This window comes from Salmo salar, chromosome 13 (assembly GCF_965601325.2).
Source record: "Salmo salar chromosome 13, fSalSal1, whole genome shotgun sequence".
NCBI classification, from domain to species: Eukaryota; Metazoa; Chordata; class Actinopteri; order Salmoniformes; family Salmonidae; genus Salmo; species Salmo salar.
In genome coordinates, this window is record NC_138303.1 from 37,770,003 (window position 1) to 37,782,660 (window position 12,658).

The 12,658-nt window shown below is 41.8% G+C and overlaps 1 protein-coding gene across 1 annotated transcript; it reads left to right on the forward strand.

The window, feature by feature from the left end:
* Positions 1–54: 54 nt before the first annotated feature.
* LOC106567233 (PRA1 family protein 2) lies at positions 55–2,012 on the forward strand. Its single transcript, XM_014136275.3, has 3 exons — positions 55–278; positions 523–740; positions 874–2,012. Exons 1-3 carry the CDS (start codon positions 70–72, stop codon positions 1,011–1,013), a joined length of 567 nt encoding a protein of 188 aa, XP_013991750.3. The 5' UTR covers positions 55–69; the 3' UTR covers positions 1,014–2,012.
* The last annotated feature ends 10,646 nt before the right edge of the window (positions 2,013–12,658 follow it).

A 12,658-nucleotide genomic window follows, 5' to 3' on the forward strand; every position in this document is an offset into this window, starting at 1 on the left:
GGGGCGGTTGATTATCCTACGCAAGTCCGTAACCGAACACGCCCCCTACCATGCTTTGAATTATGGGAGATGTGGTCTGTTATTAGATTGAACATGGAAAAAATGGACGTGCAGCCGCCGCCTATCCGAACCTTAGATGATTTTGTTTTGGGCTCGGCTCAGTTCGCCGTGCCAGATATTCGTAATCTGGAGAGATGGAACAATCGGATCATAAACAACTTGCTGTATTACCAGTCCAACTATTTCGTCTCGTTTTTGACTATCCTGGGAATAGTAGGGTAAGTTTCTGACGTGGACGTTTTCTGCATGCAAGCACAGCTGCTTTTGTTAGCTGCTTTTCTATTGTAGTACGAGTCATCACAAATTCTGTGGATATGTGTGTGATGGGTCCATGTTCCATAATCACATATTAGCTAATCGACATTTTATTGGATTCATGGTCCAATGGGACATAATGAGTTATAACCTATAGAGAAAAGTCAACTAACATCAGCCATCTCTATATCCCTCCTGGTCTGACAGGTATTTCCAACCCTTCAATCTCTTCTTGGGGGCCACAGTTGTGACATTGGTATTCATGGGGTTTGTGTGGGCAGCAGAGAATCAGGCCCCCATCAGACGGTTCCGCCGGAACCACCCGTCCCTGGCCCTGGGTGCCATTCTGGGGGCCAGCTACCTCTTCCTCACAGTGCTTGGGGGAGTGGCCGTCTTCCTCTTCGGCATAGCCTTCCCCATCTTATGTTAGTATTTATTCTCTCTTTCACCTCCCCCCATTCTTGTTGCCACAATGTAAACATATAGATCTCTCTCTCCCCCTCTCCCTTTGTTATGCCCCTGACCTCTATTTTCTCTTTCCCTCTATCGCTGTTACAGTGATATTGATCCACGCCTCTGTTAGGCTGCGGAGCCTCAAGAACAAGTTGGAGAACAAGCTGGAGAGCATTGGTCTGAAGAGAACACCTATGGGGCTCCTATTGGAGTCACTTGGACAGGAACAGGAAGCTGGATCTTAGATGAGGAGGAAAAAGGAGAGATATGTGCCCTGTTCTATTTCAGTCTCTTGCCTATTGCTCCTTTTGGTATGCCCAAATCTGAAAGGAATGGATAAATGTTAGCAATATGGTGATGAAGCTAAGTTCCATCATATATCCTGTCCTGCCCAGATATGTAATCACAGGGGTAGGGGCTAGAGACTTAAATGGAATGAGGCCTCTCATACTGAGAGTGCAAGAAAAGTAGAGGAAGAGAGGAGGGAAGTAAAGCAAAGGTGCAATGATTATTATGATATCTCAGTGTCACAAAAGTGGTGTAACAGATTGCAAATTCTATGGAATCTATTAGGCCTATGTAATGCACACGCTAACTGATGTGGGTTCTTCCCCCACAATGTAAGTCATTTTGCACCCCTTGACAAGCTCCTAATATAGAGTTTACATTGTATCCTCAGAAATAAAAAAAGACATTGTGAGCTGAAAATCTGCGCTGAGAAGTAAACGTGGCCTCCTAACAGACGTGTGTTGTAAGTGCTACAATAAGATGGTTTTTAAAATGTGATTTAACGCCAGTGTTATGGTTACAGAAATGATTTTACATAGAAACCTAAAGGTGTTTGTTGAGTCACTACTCTGACTCCTGACCACACTGCTTTTTGTGTTATTGTACATCTACTATTGTTGGGTTTTGCAATTTAATGCAGCTGAAAGTTTAAATGTGTTTTGGGATAGAAGGGCAACAGTGGAACAACTGTTAGCTTTGCATAGAAATATAATTAATTCTACTTCTATGATTTTATTATTCCAAGAAGGTTTACCGGGATTATTTATGCCTCTGTCCATGCATTATTTGGTGCCAAGAACAATAATGTCAGTCTGCCTTCATTGTGTAAAATTCTATTCAATTGAGAATATTTTGTATTTCTTTGATCATTGCCTTCTATGGACTTAATGTGTGCTTTTTTTTTTACAATGCTGTCAACATGTATTTACACTTCATTTACTAAATAATATACCTTACATTTGCAATATCTTGTCATTATGTTATTCTGCAATCAGCCTATTTTAAATTATTAGATTTCACGATCAAAGTCGAAGAATAGATACAGTCGTGGCCAAAAGTTTTGAGAATGACACAAATATTAATTTTCACAAAGTTTGCTGCTTCAGTGTCTAGATATTTTTGTCAGATGTTTCTATGGAATACTGAAGTATAATTACAAGCATTTCATAAGTGTCAAAGGCTTTTATTGACAATTACATGAAGTTGATGCAAAGAGTCAATATTTGCAGTGTTGACCCTTCTTTTTCAAGACCTCTGCAATCTGTCCTGGCATGCTGTCAATTTACTGCTGGGCCGCATCCTGACTGATGGCAGCCCATTCTTGCATAATCAATGCTTGGAGTTTGTCAGAATTTGTGGGGTTTTATTTGTCCACCCGCCTCTTGAGGATTGACCACAAGTTCTCAATGGGATTAAGGTCTGGGGAGTTTCCTGGCCATGGACCCAAAATATCGATGTTTTGTTCCCCGAGCCACTTATTTATCACTTTTGCCTTATGGAAAGGTGCACCATCATGCTGGAAATGACATTGTTCATCACCAAACTGTTCCTGGATGGTTGGGAGAAGTTTCTCTCGAAGGATGTGTTGGTACCATTCTTTATTCATGGCTGTGTTCTTAGGCAAAATTGTGAGTGAGCCCACTCCCTTGGCTGAGAAGCAACCCCACACATGAATGGTTTCAGGATGCTTTACTGTTGGCATGACACAGGACTGATGGTAGCGCTCACCTTGTCTTCTCCGGACAAGCTTTTTTCCGGATGCCCCAAACAATCGGAAAGCGGATTCATCCGAGAAAATTACTTTACCCCAGTCCTCAGCAGTCCAATCCCTGTACCTTTTGCCAAATATCAGTCTGTCCCTGATGTTTTTCCTGGAGAGAAGTGGCTTCTTTGCTGCCCTTCTTGACACCAGGCCATCCTCCAAAAGTCTACACCTCACTGTGTGTGCAGATGCACTCACACCTGCCTGCTGCCATTCCTGAGCAAGCTCTGTACTGTACTGGACGGCCCTGGTGCTTGCTGGACTTTCTTGGGCGCCATGAAGCCTTCTTCACAACAATTGAACCGCTCTCCTTGAAGTTCTTGATGATACGATAAATGGTTGATTTAGGTGCAATCTTACTGGCAGCAATATCCTTGCCTGTGAAGCCCTTTTTGTGCAAAGCAATGATGATGGCATGTGTTTCCTTGCAGGTAACCATGGTTGACAGAGGAAGAACAATGATTCCAAGCACCACCCTCCTTTTGAAGCTTCCAGTCTGTTATTCGAACTCAATCAGCATGACAGAGTGATCTCCAGCCTTGTCCTCGTCAACACTCACACCTGTGTTAACGAGAGAATTACTGACATGATGTCAGCTGGTCCTTTTTTGGCAGGGCTGAAATGCAGTGGAAATGTTTTTTGGGGATTCAGTTAATTTGCATGGCAAAGAGGGACTTTGCAGTTGATTGTAATGTATCTGATCACTCTAAATAACATTCTGGAGTATATGCAAATTGCCATCATACAATCTGAGGCAGCAGACTTTGTGAAAATTAATATTTGTGTCATTCTCAAAACTTTTGACCACAACTGTACATCCTGCCTGGTCGCACAATAACAACTGAAACATGCACCAGCAGAGGTCAGCAGAGGCCAGCACGGGGGACCCAAATATTCTGTGCAGCATGCTAATGTTATTAATGATAAAATATACAAATGAGTGGGAGGACCACTTTATAAATATTTGTGCATAAAAGCGTTTCCACTGCCATTTCTCGCATAATTATTTTTACCAACACATAAAGATCCCATCTTGTCTAATGTATTTTGTTTTGTTTACGTTCGTACTGATAAGAGTGTCTGCTGAATGACCAAAATGTAAATGTAAAAAACAAAATAATACTTGCACAGCATGCTGGATATTATATTTTAATGAGCTCCGCCCACCCAAACAAGTACACATTTGGTCAGAATGGACCAGATCCAAGTCTGAACAATCATAGACTTCTAGGCTATCTTTCACACGTTTGAACATCATAGTACAGTACGGCACAATTTAGTACAGTAGAGCACAGTAGATTACAGTACAGTATGGTACGGTACAATACAGTAGAGTTTTATTCAGTAGAGTAGAGTACAGTATGGTACAGTACATTACAGTAGAGTATTGTTTAATTCAGTGGAGTACAGTACAGTACAATATAGTTTAATTCAGTAGAATACAGTACAGTTTAGTTCAGTAGAATAGAGTACATTAGATTAAAGTAGGGTACAATACAATACACTATACATTTCTTCACTTTACTGTACTCTACTGTGCTCTACTGTACTGTACAGTACTGTACTATACTTTTCTGTACAGTGTGTGTACTTTACTGTAATGTACTGTAAAACATTTTTTTGAGGAGTCCAATAGACGTTACCGTCGGTAAATATTTTGTTGACATTTACGAGGAAAGTAAACCCCACAATGTGTGCACTGCAGCAACTCTCCTGCACCACTTTTCCGTCTGTCCGTGACTGATCGCTTGCTGTCCATGGTGCTGAAAATGCGTCCAAAAGGACTTGGCGCAAGATGGTCTAGTAGTCCCCATTTTTAAAGAATTGTATTAATCATATCCATGGACCACACTGACCAGAAGTTCCTCTACGTTCCCTCCACCCTCCCTTTAAAAGATTTCACGGTCATCCCTTTAACGGCTCAATTACTCTAATCCTGAGTTCAAGGCTGACTACAGCAGATCGTTAGCAACCTGCAGGGTGTGTGGGGACGAGTTTATTACTATTATTTGTACATTTTTATCTGTGCTTACATGTTAAAAAAAATGCTGCTGCATTGGACCAATAAATACAAATATCAGATTTCATGAGTAATTGCTGTAGAAATAATTCGACAAGGATGGACCAATTATCGGTGTGGAGCACTGACAAGGATTGTGAAATGGCTTGCTAACTGTCTATACGTGTTTTGTTTTTCAATACGCGGTGCACAGCCAATTTCAACATTGGTTGTCAGTCAAACTGCAACTTGCAAAACTATTTGATGGTGGCTCTTTCCCTGAAGCTGAAGGCATATCGTGGTTTTGAACTGCGACATGGCAGGAAAAGGTAAAATATTGGCAATGCAAAACGTCGTTTTGGTTGGTCCCAATCTGTACTTGTAAACGGCTGACCCTGTGACTTTGTTTTGTAAACGGAGTAAGGGGGAGCTGAGAAAGTGTGCATTCATTGCTGTGCATGCAAGGACTGAACGTCCATGAGATTGTCATGATACTGTAATTCTAAACGTATCTTGAACCTATACTTTGTTTATTTACAAATGCCAATGCAAAAACAACAAACAATGATGTCATACAACCTCAGATTTGGGGTTATAATAGGGTACGTATGACTCATAAGACTTTTAATATCCTTCAAGAATCAATGGGCATAATGTCTGTAATATAATGTATTAATATAATAACTCAAAGATCTCTTACATCATAAACCGTTAGTCCTAGTCACTTTCAATAACAACTATTGTCAGCTTTGTGTCATTATCCAATTAGGCCTACATACAGTACCATTGTCATGAAACACAATAAGGAATTATAGCCAACACTTGTGGCTGGGGGCAGTGGGCAGGCACATTGTCAAACAGCCCTTTTATCACAGCTGTTCTACTCAATATGGCATCTTATGGTTCCATGTAGGCCTATCATACATTAATGTACCCTATAGGCCTGTCATACCTTAATGTACCCTATAGGCCTGTCATACCTTAATGTACCTTATAGGCCTGTCATACCTTAATGTACCCTATAGGCCTGTCATACCTTAATGTACCCTATAGGCCTGTCATACCTTAATTTACCCTATAGGCCTATCATACCTTAATGTACCCTATAGGCCTGTCATACCTTAATGTACCCTATAGGCCTGTCATACCTTAATGTACCCTATAGGCCTGTCATACCTTAATGTACCCTATAGGCCTATCATACCGTAATGTACCCTATAGGCCTATCATACCTTAATGTACCCTATAGGCCTGTCATACATGAATGTACCCTGTAGGCCTATCATACCTTACTGTACCCTATAGGCCTATCATACCTTACTGTACCCTATAGGCCTATCATACCTTAATGTACCCTGTAGGCCTATCATACCTTACTGTACCCTATAGGCCTATCATACCTTAATGTACCCTGTAGGCCTATCACACCTTGATGTACCCTATAGGCCTATCATACCTTAATGTACCCTATAGGCCTGTCATACCTTAATGTACCCTATAGGCCTATCATACCTTAATATACCCTGTAGGCCTATCACACCTTAATGTACCCTATAGGCCTATCATACCTTAATATACCCTGTAGGCCTATCACACCTTACTGTACCCTATAGGCCTATCATACCTTATTGTACTCTATAGGCCTATCATACCTTAATGTACCCTATAGGCCTGTCATACCTTAATGTACCCTATAGGCCTATCATACCTTAATATACCCTGTAGGCCTATCACACCTTACTGTACCCTATAGGCCTATCATACCTTAGGCCTACAGGGTACATTAAGGTATGATAGGCCTATAGAGTACAATAAGGTATGATGGGCCTACAGGGTACAATAAGGTATGATAGGCCTTAGGGTACAGTAAGGTGTGATAGGCCTACAGGGTACATTAAGGTATGATAGGCCTATAGAGTACAATAAGGTATGATAGGCCTATAGGGTACAGTAAGGTATGATAGGCCTATAGGGTACATTAAGGTATGATAGGCCTATAGGGTACAGTAAGGTATGATAGTTCTACAGGGTACATTAAGGTATGATAGGCCTATAGAGTACAATAAGGTATGATAGGCCTATAGGGTACAGTAAGGTATGATAGGCCTATAGGGTACATTAAGGTATGATAGGCCTATAGGGTACAGTAAGGTATGATAGGCCTACAGGGTACATTATCATACCTTACTGTACCCTATAGGCCTATCACACCTTACTGTACCCTATAGGCCTATCATACCTTATTGTACTCTATAGGCCTATCATACCTTAATGTACCCTATAGGCCTATCATACCTTAATATACCCTGTAGAACTATCATACCTTACTGTACCCTATAGGCCTATCATACCTTACTGTACCCTATAGGCCTATCATACCTTACTGTACCCTATAGGCCTATCATACCTTAATATACCCTGTAGGCCCAACATACCTTAATATACCCTGTAGTCCTATCATACCTTAATGTACCCTGTAAGCCTATCATACCTTAATGTACCCTGTAAGCCTATCATACATTTTATATAATCTGTAGGCCTATCATGCATTACTGTACCTTGTAGGTACTCCAATCATGTCCAGGCTGAAACCAATACCTGCCTAACCCCTGGCCACATGTCAATAATCTTATCCAACATGTTAATAATACTGTTGTTTCATTAGCCATCTCAGTGGCCTTGTGGTTACAGTGCCCCTCTCAGATTGAAAGGTTTGGAGTTTGATCCTCGGCTGGGTCATACCAAAGACTGTAAAAATGGGACACAATGCGTCTCTGCTTGGCACTCAGCATTAAGGAGATAGATTGGGGGTAAGTCCCTGCGAAGTACTAGCGTTCTGTCCAGGGGGTGTACTTGTACATCAAGCTGCCTCACGCTACAGAAACAGGAGATAGGCTCCTGCTCCTATGAGCCGTTCCAGCTCGTGCAAGGCTATTTACTTACTCTTGTTTCATTACTGTCAATGAATATTGGCCAATTTTTGAGTAATTGACACAATATTAAAGAGTAGGTCACTTGATAGATATTGAAGACTGAAAAACAAAGTGAAAAGAAATGGTCCACAACATTTTATACACTCAGTTTTTTTATTTTATTTAACTAGGCAAGCCATTTAAGAACAAATTCTTATTTTCAATGATAGCCTAGGAACATTCTACCCCTTGTTCAGCGGCAGAATGTACCTTGTCAGCTCAGGGATTGGAACTTGCAACCTTTTGATTACTAGCCCAACACTCTAACCACTAGGCTACCCTGCCGCTTAATAACTACATCACAATAACCTAGATAATGAACTTGGTAAATGAATGGTGACTATCTTCTCTCTGTCTCCTGCAGAGGATGGCATCTCCTTGGCCGGCTCGGTTGCCGGGGACAAGTCCGACACCCTCGGCTCTGCTGCCTCGGGCAAGAAGAGGGGTGGTGGACAGAAGAAGCAGATACAAGCCAACAAATCTGCTCTCCGAGCCCCTCGAGCCCTCTGCTGCCTCACCCTCAGTAACCCCATCCGCATGGCTGCCTTAGCCCTTGTTGAATGGAAATATCCTTCAATGATGATGTACCTCTCTGTGTGTGTGTTTTTTTTGTGTGTGTGTGTGTGTGTGTGCGTGAGAGCATTTAAACCCCCTACTGTGTTGAGAGACCCTATTAAAGTTATCTCAATCGCGTACAAGCATTTTTAGGAACAAATGTTGTTGATTTTCAAAACAGAGTCTACGAGACACAGAACCCTGTGGCCTTTTGCAAAACAGTAAATGCATTTTCAAAATGCAGTGGCCAAAACATAAATACATTCATCATAACTATATTATACCACCAAAATTCAAAATACATTTATCAACAGAGTGCAACCATACTTATCTCTTGAGTCCAAGCAGGCAAAACAGAAAGTAAGTCTGTCTTTTGAAAATCCCAGTAGATCAATACATTTTCTTTGCCATCACTAAATCATGACAATCAGAACTGGAAGAACAACTATCCAAAGGTGCAGAATTATGAGCAACTACTCTCCTTTTATGTATATTTCATCAAACAATTTCATACACGTCAAATCAAATATTATTCCTTATAAAAAATAACATTTTAAATAAGGACATTGTGTGCAGGATTCATTTATTGTGATCATCACAATCCAATTCCATGTATTCAAATCATAGGCTGGTTTGCTCATAGCAACACAAAATAGAAATAAGGAAAGGTAATTTCAATAGAGTAACTCAACTGATATGAATGTATAGGCCTCAATCCACACCAAAGCAAAGCTCCATAATGTAGGGATGATACCAGTATTGCAATACTCGTTTGTGCCATGTCAAGGAAAAAAACACGAAGCGGATTTAACTTCTTTAGGAAAACTGCCCTAATGTTGGAAACAAATATAATTTTGTTGTCATCCAGAATCACATTTATTTATTTTACAGCTATAGCACACAACATTTTACATAAAGCAGGTTTGTAAAGGACCAAAGGGTCAGATATGCTTCGTGTTTTCATTTTTGTCATGGAAAAAATATTGTGATACTGGTATCATCACGGCCCTACTATAATGGAAGGTCAAAATGTTGGAGATGATTACTTAGGAGTAACCCAAAGTTACTTAGAAGTAACCCAACTTCAATCGCTGCATCTCTGCATGTCCACAATGTTGAAAAAAAGAATCATAAAGACTACACAGTCCCAACGTAACACTGAATTTTGTATTCATTGATGACATTTGTATTTAAAGTTTTGCAAAAAGTGGGCTTAGATATGCAAGTCAGGTACAAGGCAAGAAAATGATCAGTTCTGTAAATGTATTTGAGCATTTGATCATTGCTGTTCTGCTGTAGATACGTTTCAACACAGATCCAAAATTGCTTGTACGCGATTGAGAAAAACTGTAAGTCAATGATGCATTCAATGTGGTGTTTAGCATTTACCCTTAACTGTGGTCCTGCAGACCTTTTGATATCTTCATTCTACTTGCTATATTTGCCAACTGTGTGGCCCTGGGTGTATCTAAACCCTTCCCTGAGGAGGACTCCAATTCCACCAACCACAACCTGGTGAGTTGGTGCACGGCGGCTGATACAGAGGCTGAGGTGTCAGTCATGGAGATCATAGAGGCTGAAGAGAGGGTTATTTTGGGAGTGCTATATGAGGACCAAACCTGGGTTAAAATAGAGATATTTGAAATCTGATTAATTTAGCTTGCTTGGCGCAGTTGAATCAGTGGAATACTTCTTAAAGTGCTAAATCCATCTGGGACTCAGGCATGCTCAAGCAAATGCTCAAACTATTTGAACAATTTCAAATACTACTTGAACCCATGTCAATTGAATCAAATGACGAGAGGCGATCAGAAAAGCCTGGAAGCCTCGTTGTGAGATGTGGCATATCAAAGGATGTATCAAAATACTATGGAAAACAGGTAGATTACAACAGTTTCAGAGAAGTTAGGGGTGTAATCCTAAAGCATAATAGTGTTAAAGAGGAAAAGTTGGGGGTCTGACTCCATCCCCACATTAAGCCCCTCAACCCCCCCCATCCCCACCCCACCCCCTCTCTATGCCAGAGGTTAAAGCTCACTCATAATAAACAAAAAGGTCTACATGAGCAGAATAAAGCACGACATTTAGAGGTAGAGATATGGGGGACTATAGGATGCATACAGATAGCAGGGAAGGTATAGACAATGTAATCTTTTAGTAGAGTGATATGAGGGAATTCCTCTAAGGGGAGTGGAGTGTGGGGATGGGGGGTAGTACACAACCTCATCATGCTGAGTCTGTCTAGTCCATCTGCTTGGCTGTGGGGCAGGACAGTGGTTGGTTAGTACTGTACTTAAATCCCTCCGGCGTGGATCCCTTTATTGGATTAGACTTGTGGAAGGGACCTCAAGCTGAAGTCTGACGCTTCACTGTAATACCCCCCTCCCTACTATAGGGATTCCAGTATGAAATCTTTACGGTAGTTTACAGCACATTAACACTCATACATAACATACACTATATATACACAAGTATGTAGACACCCCTTTAAATTAATGGATTCTGCTATTTCAGCCACACCCGTTGCTGACAGGTGTATAAAATCGAGCACACCGCCATGCAATCTCCATAGACAAACACTGGCAGTAGAATGGCCTTACTGAAGAGCTCAGTGACTTTCAACGTGACACCATCATAGGATGCCACCTTTCCAACAACTCAGTTCGTCAAATTTCTGCCCTGCTAAAGCTGCCTGTGTCAACTGTAAGTGCTGTTCTTGTGAAGTGGAAACGTCTAGGAGAAACAACGGCTCAGCAGCAATGTGGTAGGCCACACAAGCTCACAGAACGGGACCGCCGAGAGCTGAAGCGCGTAGCACATAAAAATCGTCTGTCCTCGGTTGCAAAACTCACTACCGAGTTCCAAACTGCCTATAGAAGCAACATCAGCAGATTAACTGTTTGTCGGGAACTTCATGAAATGGGTTTCCATGGCCGAGCAGGCGCACACAAGCCTAAAATCACCATACAGAATGCCAAGTGTCGGCTGGTGTGGTGTAAAGCTCGCCGTCATTGGACTCTGGAGCAGTGGCAACATGTTCTCTGGAGTGATGAATCACACTTCACCATCTGGCAGTCCAACGAATCTGGGTTTGGTGGATGCTAGGAGAACGCTACCTGCCCGAATGCATAGTGCCAACTGTAAAGTTTGGTGGAGGAGGAATAATGGTCTGAGACTGTTTTTCATGGTTCGGGCTAGGCCCCTTAGTTCCAGTGAAGGGAAAACTTAGTGCTACAGCATACAATGACATTCTAGACAATGCTTCCAACTTTGTGGCAACAGTTTGGGAAAGGCCCTTTCCTGTTTCAGCATGGTAATGCCCCTGTGCACAAAGTGAGGCCCATACAGAAATGGTTTGTTGAGATCGGTGTGGAAGAACTTGACTGGCCTGCACAGAGCCCTGACCTCAACTCCATTAAACATCTTTGGGATGAATTGGAACGCCTCATCAAAAGAGAACCATCATGTTCTCCCAGAAGCTTGGCTGGTGTGTAAAACCTGCAAATTCAGACAAACAAAAAGGTGTGGTTCCCATCTTGTTTGTATGAATTGGAACACCGACTGCGAGCCAGGACTAATCGCCCAACATCAGTCCCCAACCGCAATGATGCTCTTGTGGCTGAATGGAAGCAAGTCCCCACATCAAAGTTCCACCATCTAGTGGAAAGCCTTGTGGAGGCTAGTGGAGGCTGTTATAGCACCAGAGGGGGGACCAACTCCATATTAATGCCCATGATTTTGGAGAGAGATGTTCAATGAGCAGGTGTCCACATACTTTTGGTCATGTAGTATGGTGTTAAGAAATACTTATAGGGTAATGGTCCTCACTTCAGGGGCTACAGCTATCCTGATTTGAATAGAACGATGCAATCGCTGTCTTCATTCATTACACTACAGCTTATCGTTCCATAGTGAAGGTACTGTACCTTCTAATCGGTCACATCACCTTGTTTGACCACGATGCTATAGCCAGCTTTTGGCTGCATTCCTATTCCAGCCTGATGCCTAGCGACTGTGGTGCCAAAGATTAGCAGCATTAAGAAGCATTAGTCCAAGGGTTACTGACTAGCGCACTAGTGACTGGCTTATTAAGCCTGTTTTAGGCTGTAAGTTAACAGGGCTGAAGCTACTGTAATCACTACCTACAGGACAGACTCTGGCTACTTCCGAAATGGCTCCCTTCCGAAATGGCTCCCGAAATGGCTCCCAATGCAGTAGATATATCAACATTAAACATTACATCCCTGAATATAACATATGAATTGAATATTAGACGGATATTAACCCTGCATAATGAACATCCACAGACATCTT

Coding starts and splice junctions, on each gene's coding strand:
- LOC106567233 (XM_014136275.3), top strand. CDS start 70: ATGTGGTCTGTTATTAGATTGAACATGGAAAAAATGGACGTGCAGCCG. Junction 279..522: donor ACTATCCTGGGAATAGTAGG/GTAAGTTTCTGA, acceptor CTGGTCTGACAG/GTATTTCCAACCCTTCAATC. Junction 741..873: donor CATAGCCTTCCCCATCTTAT/GTTAGTATTTAT, acceptor TCGCTGTTACAG/TGATATTGATCCACGCCTCT.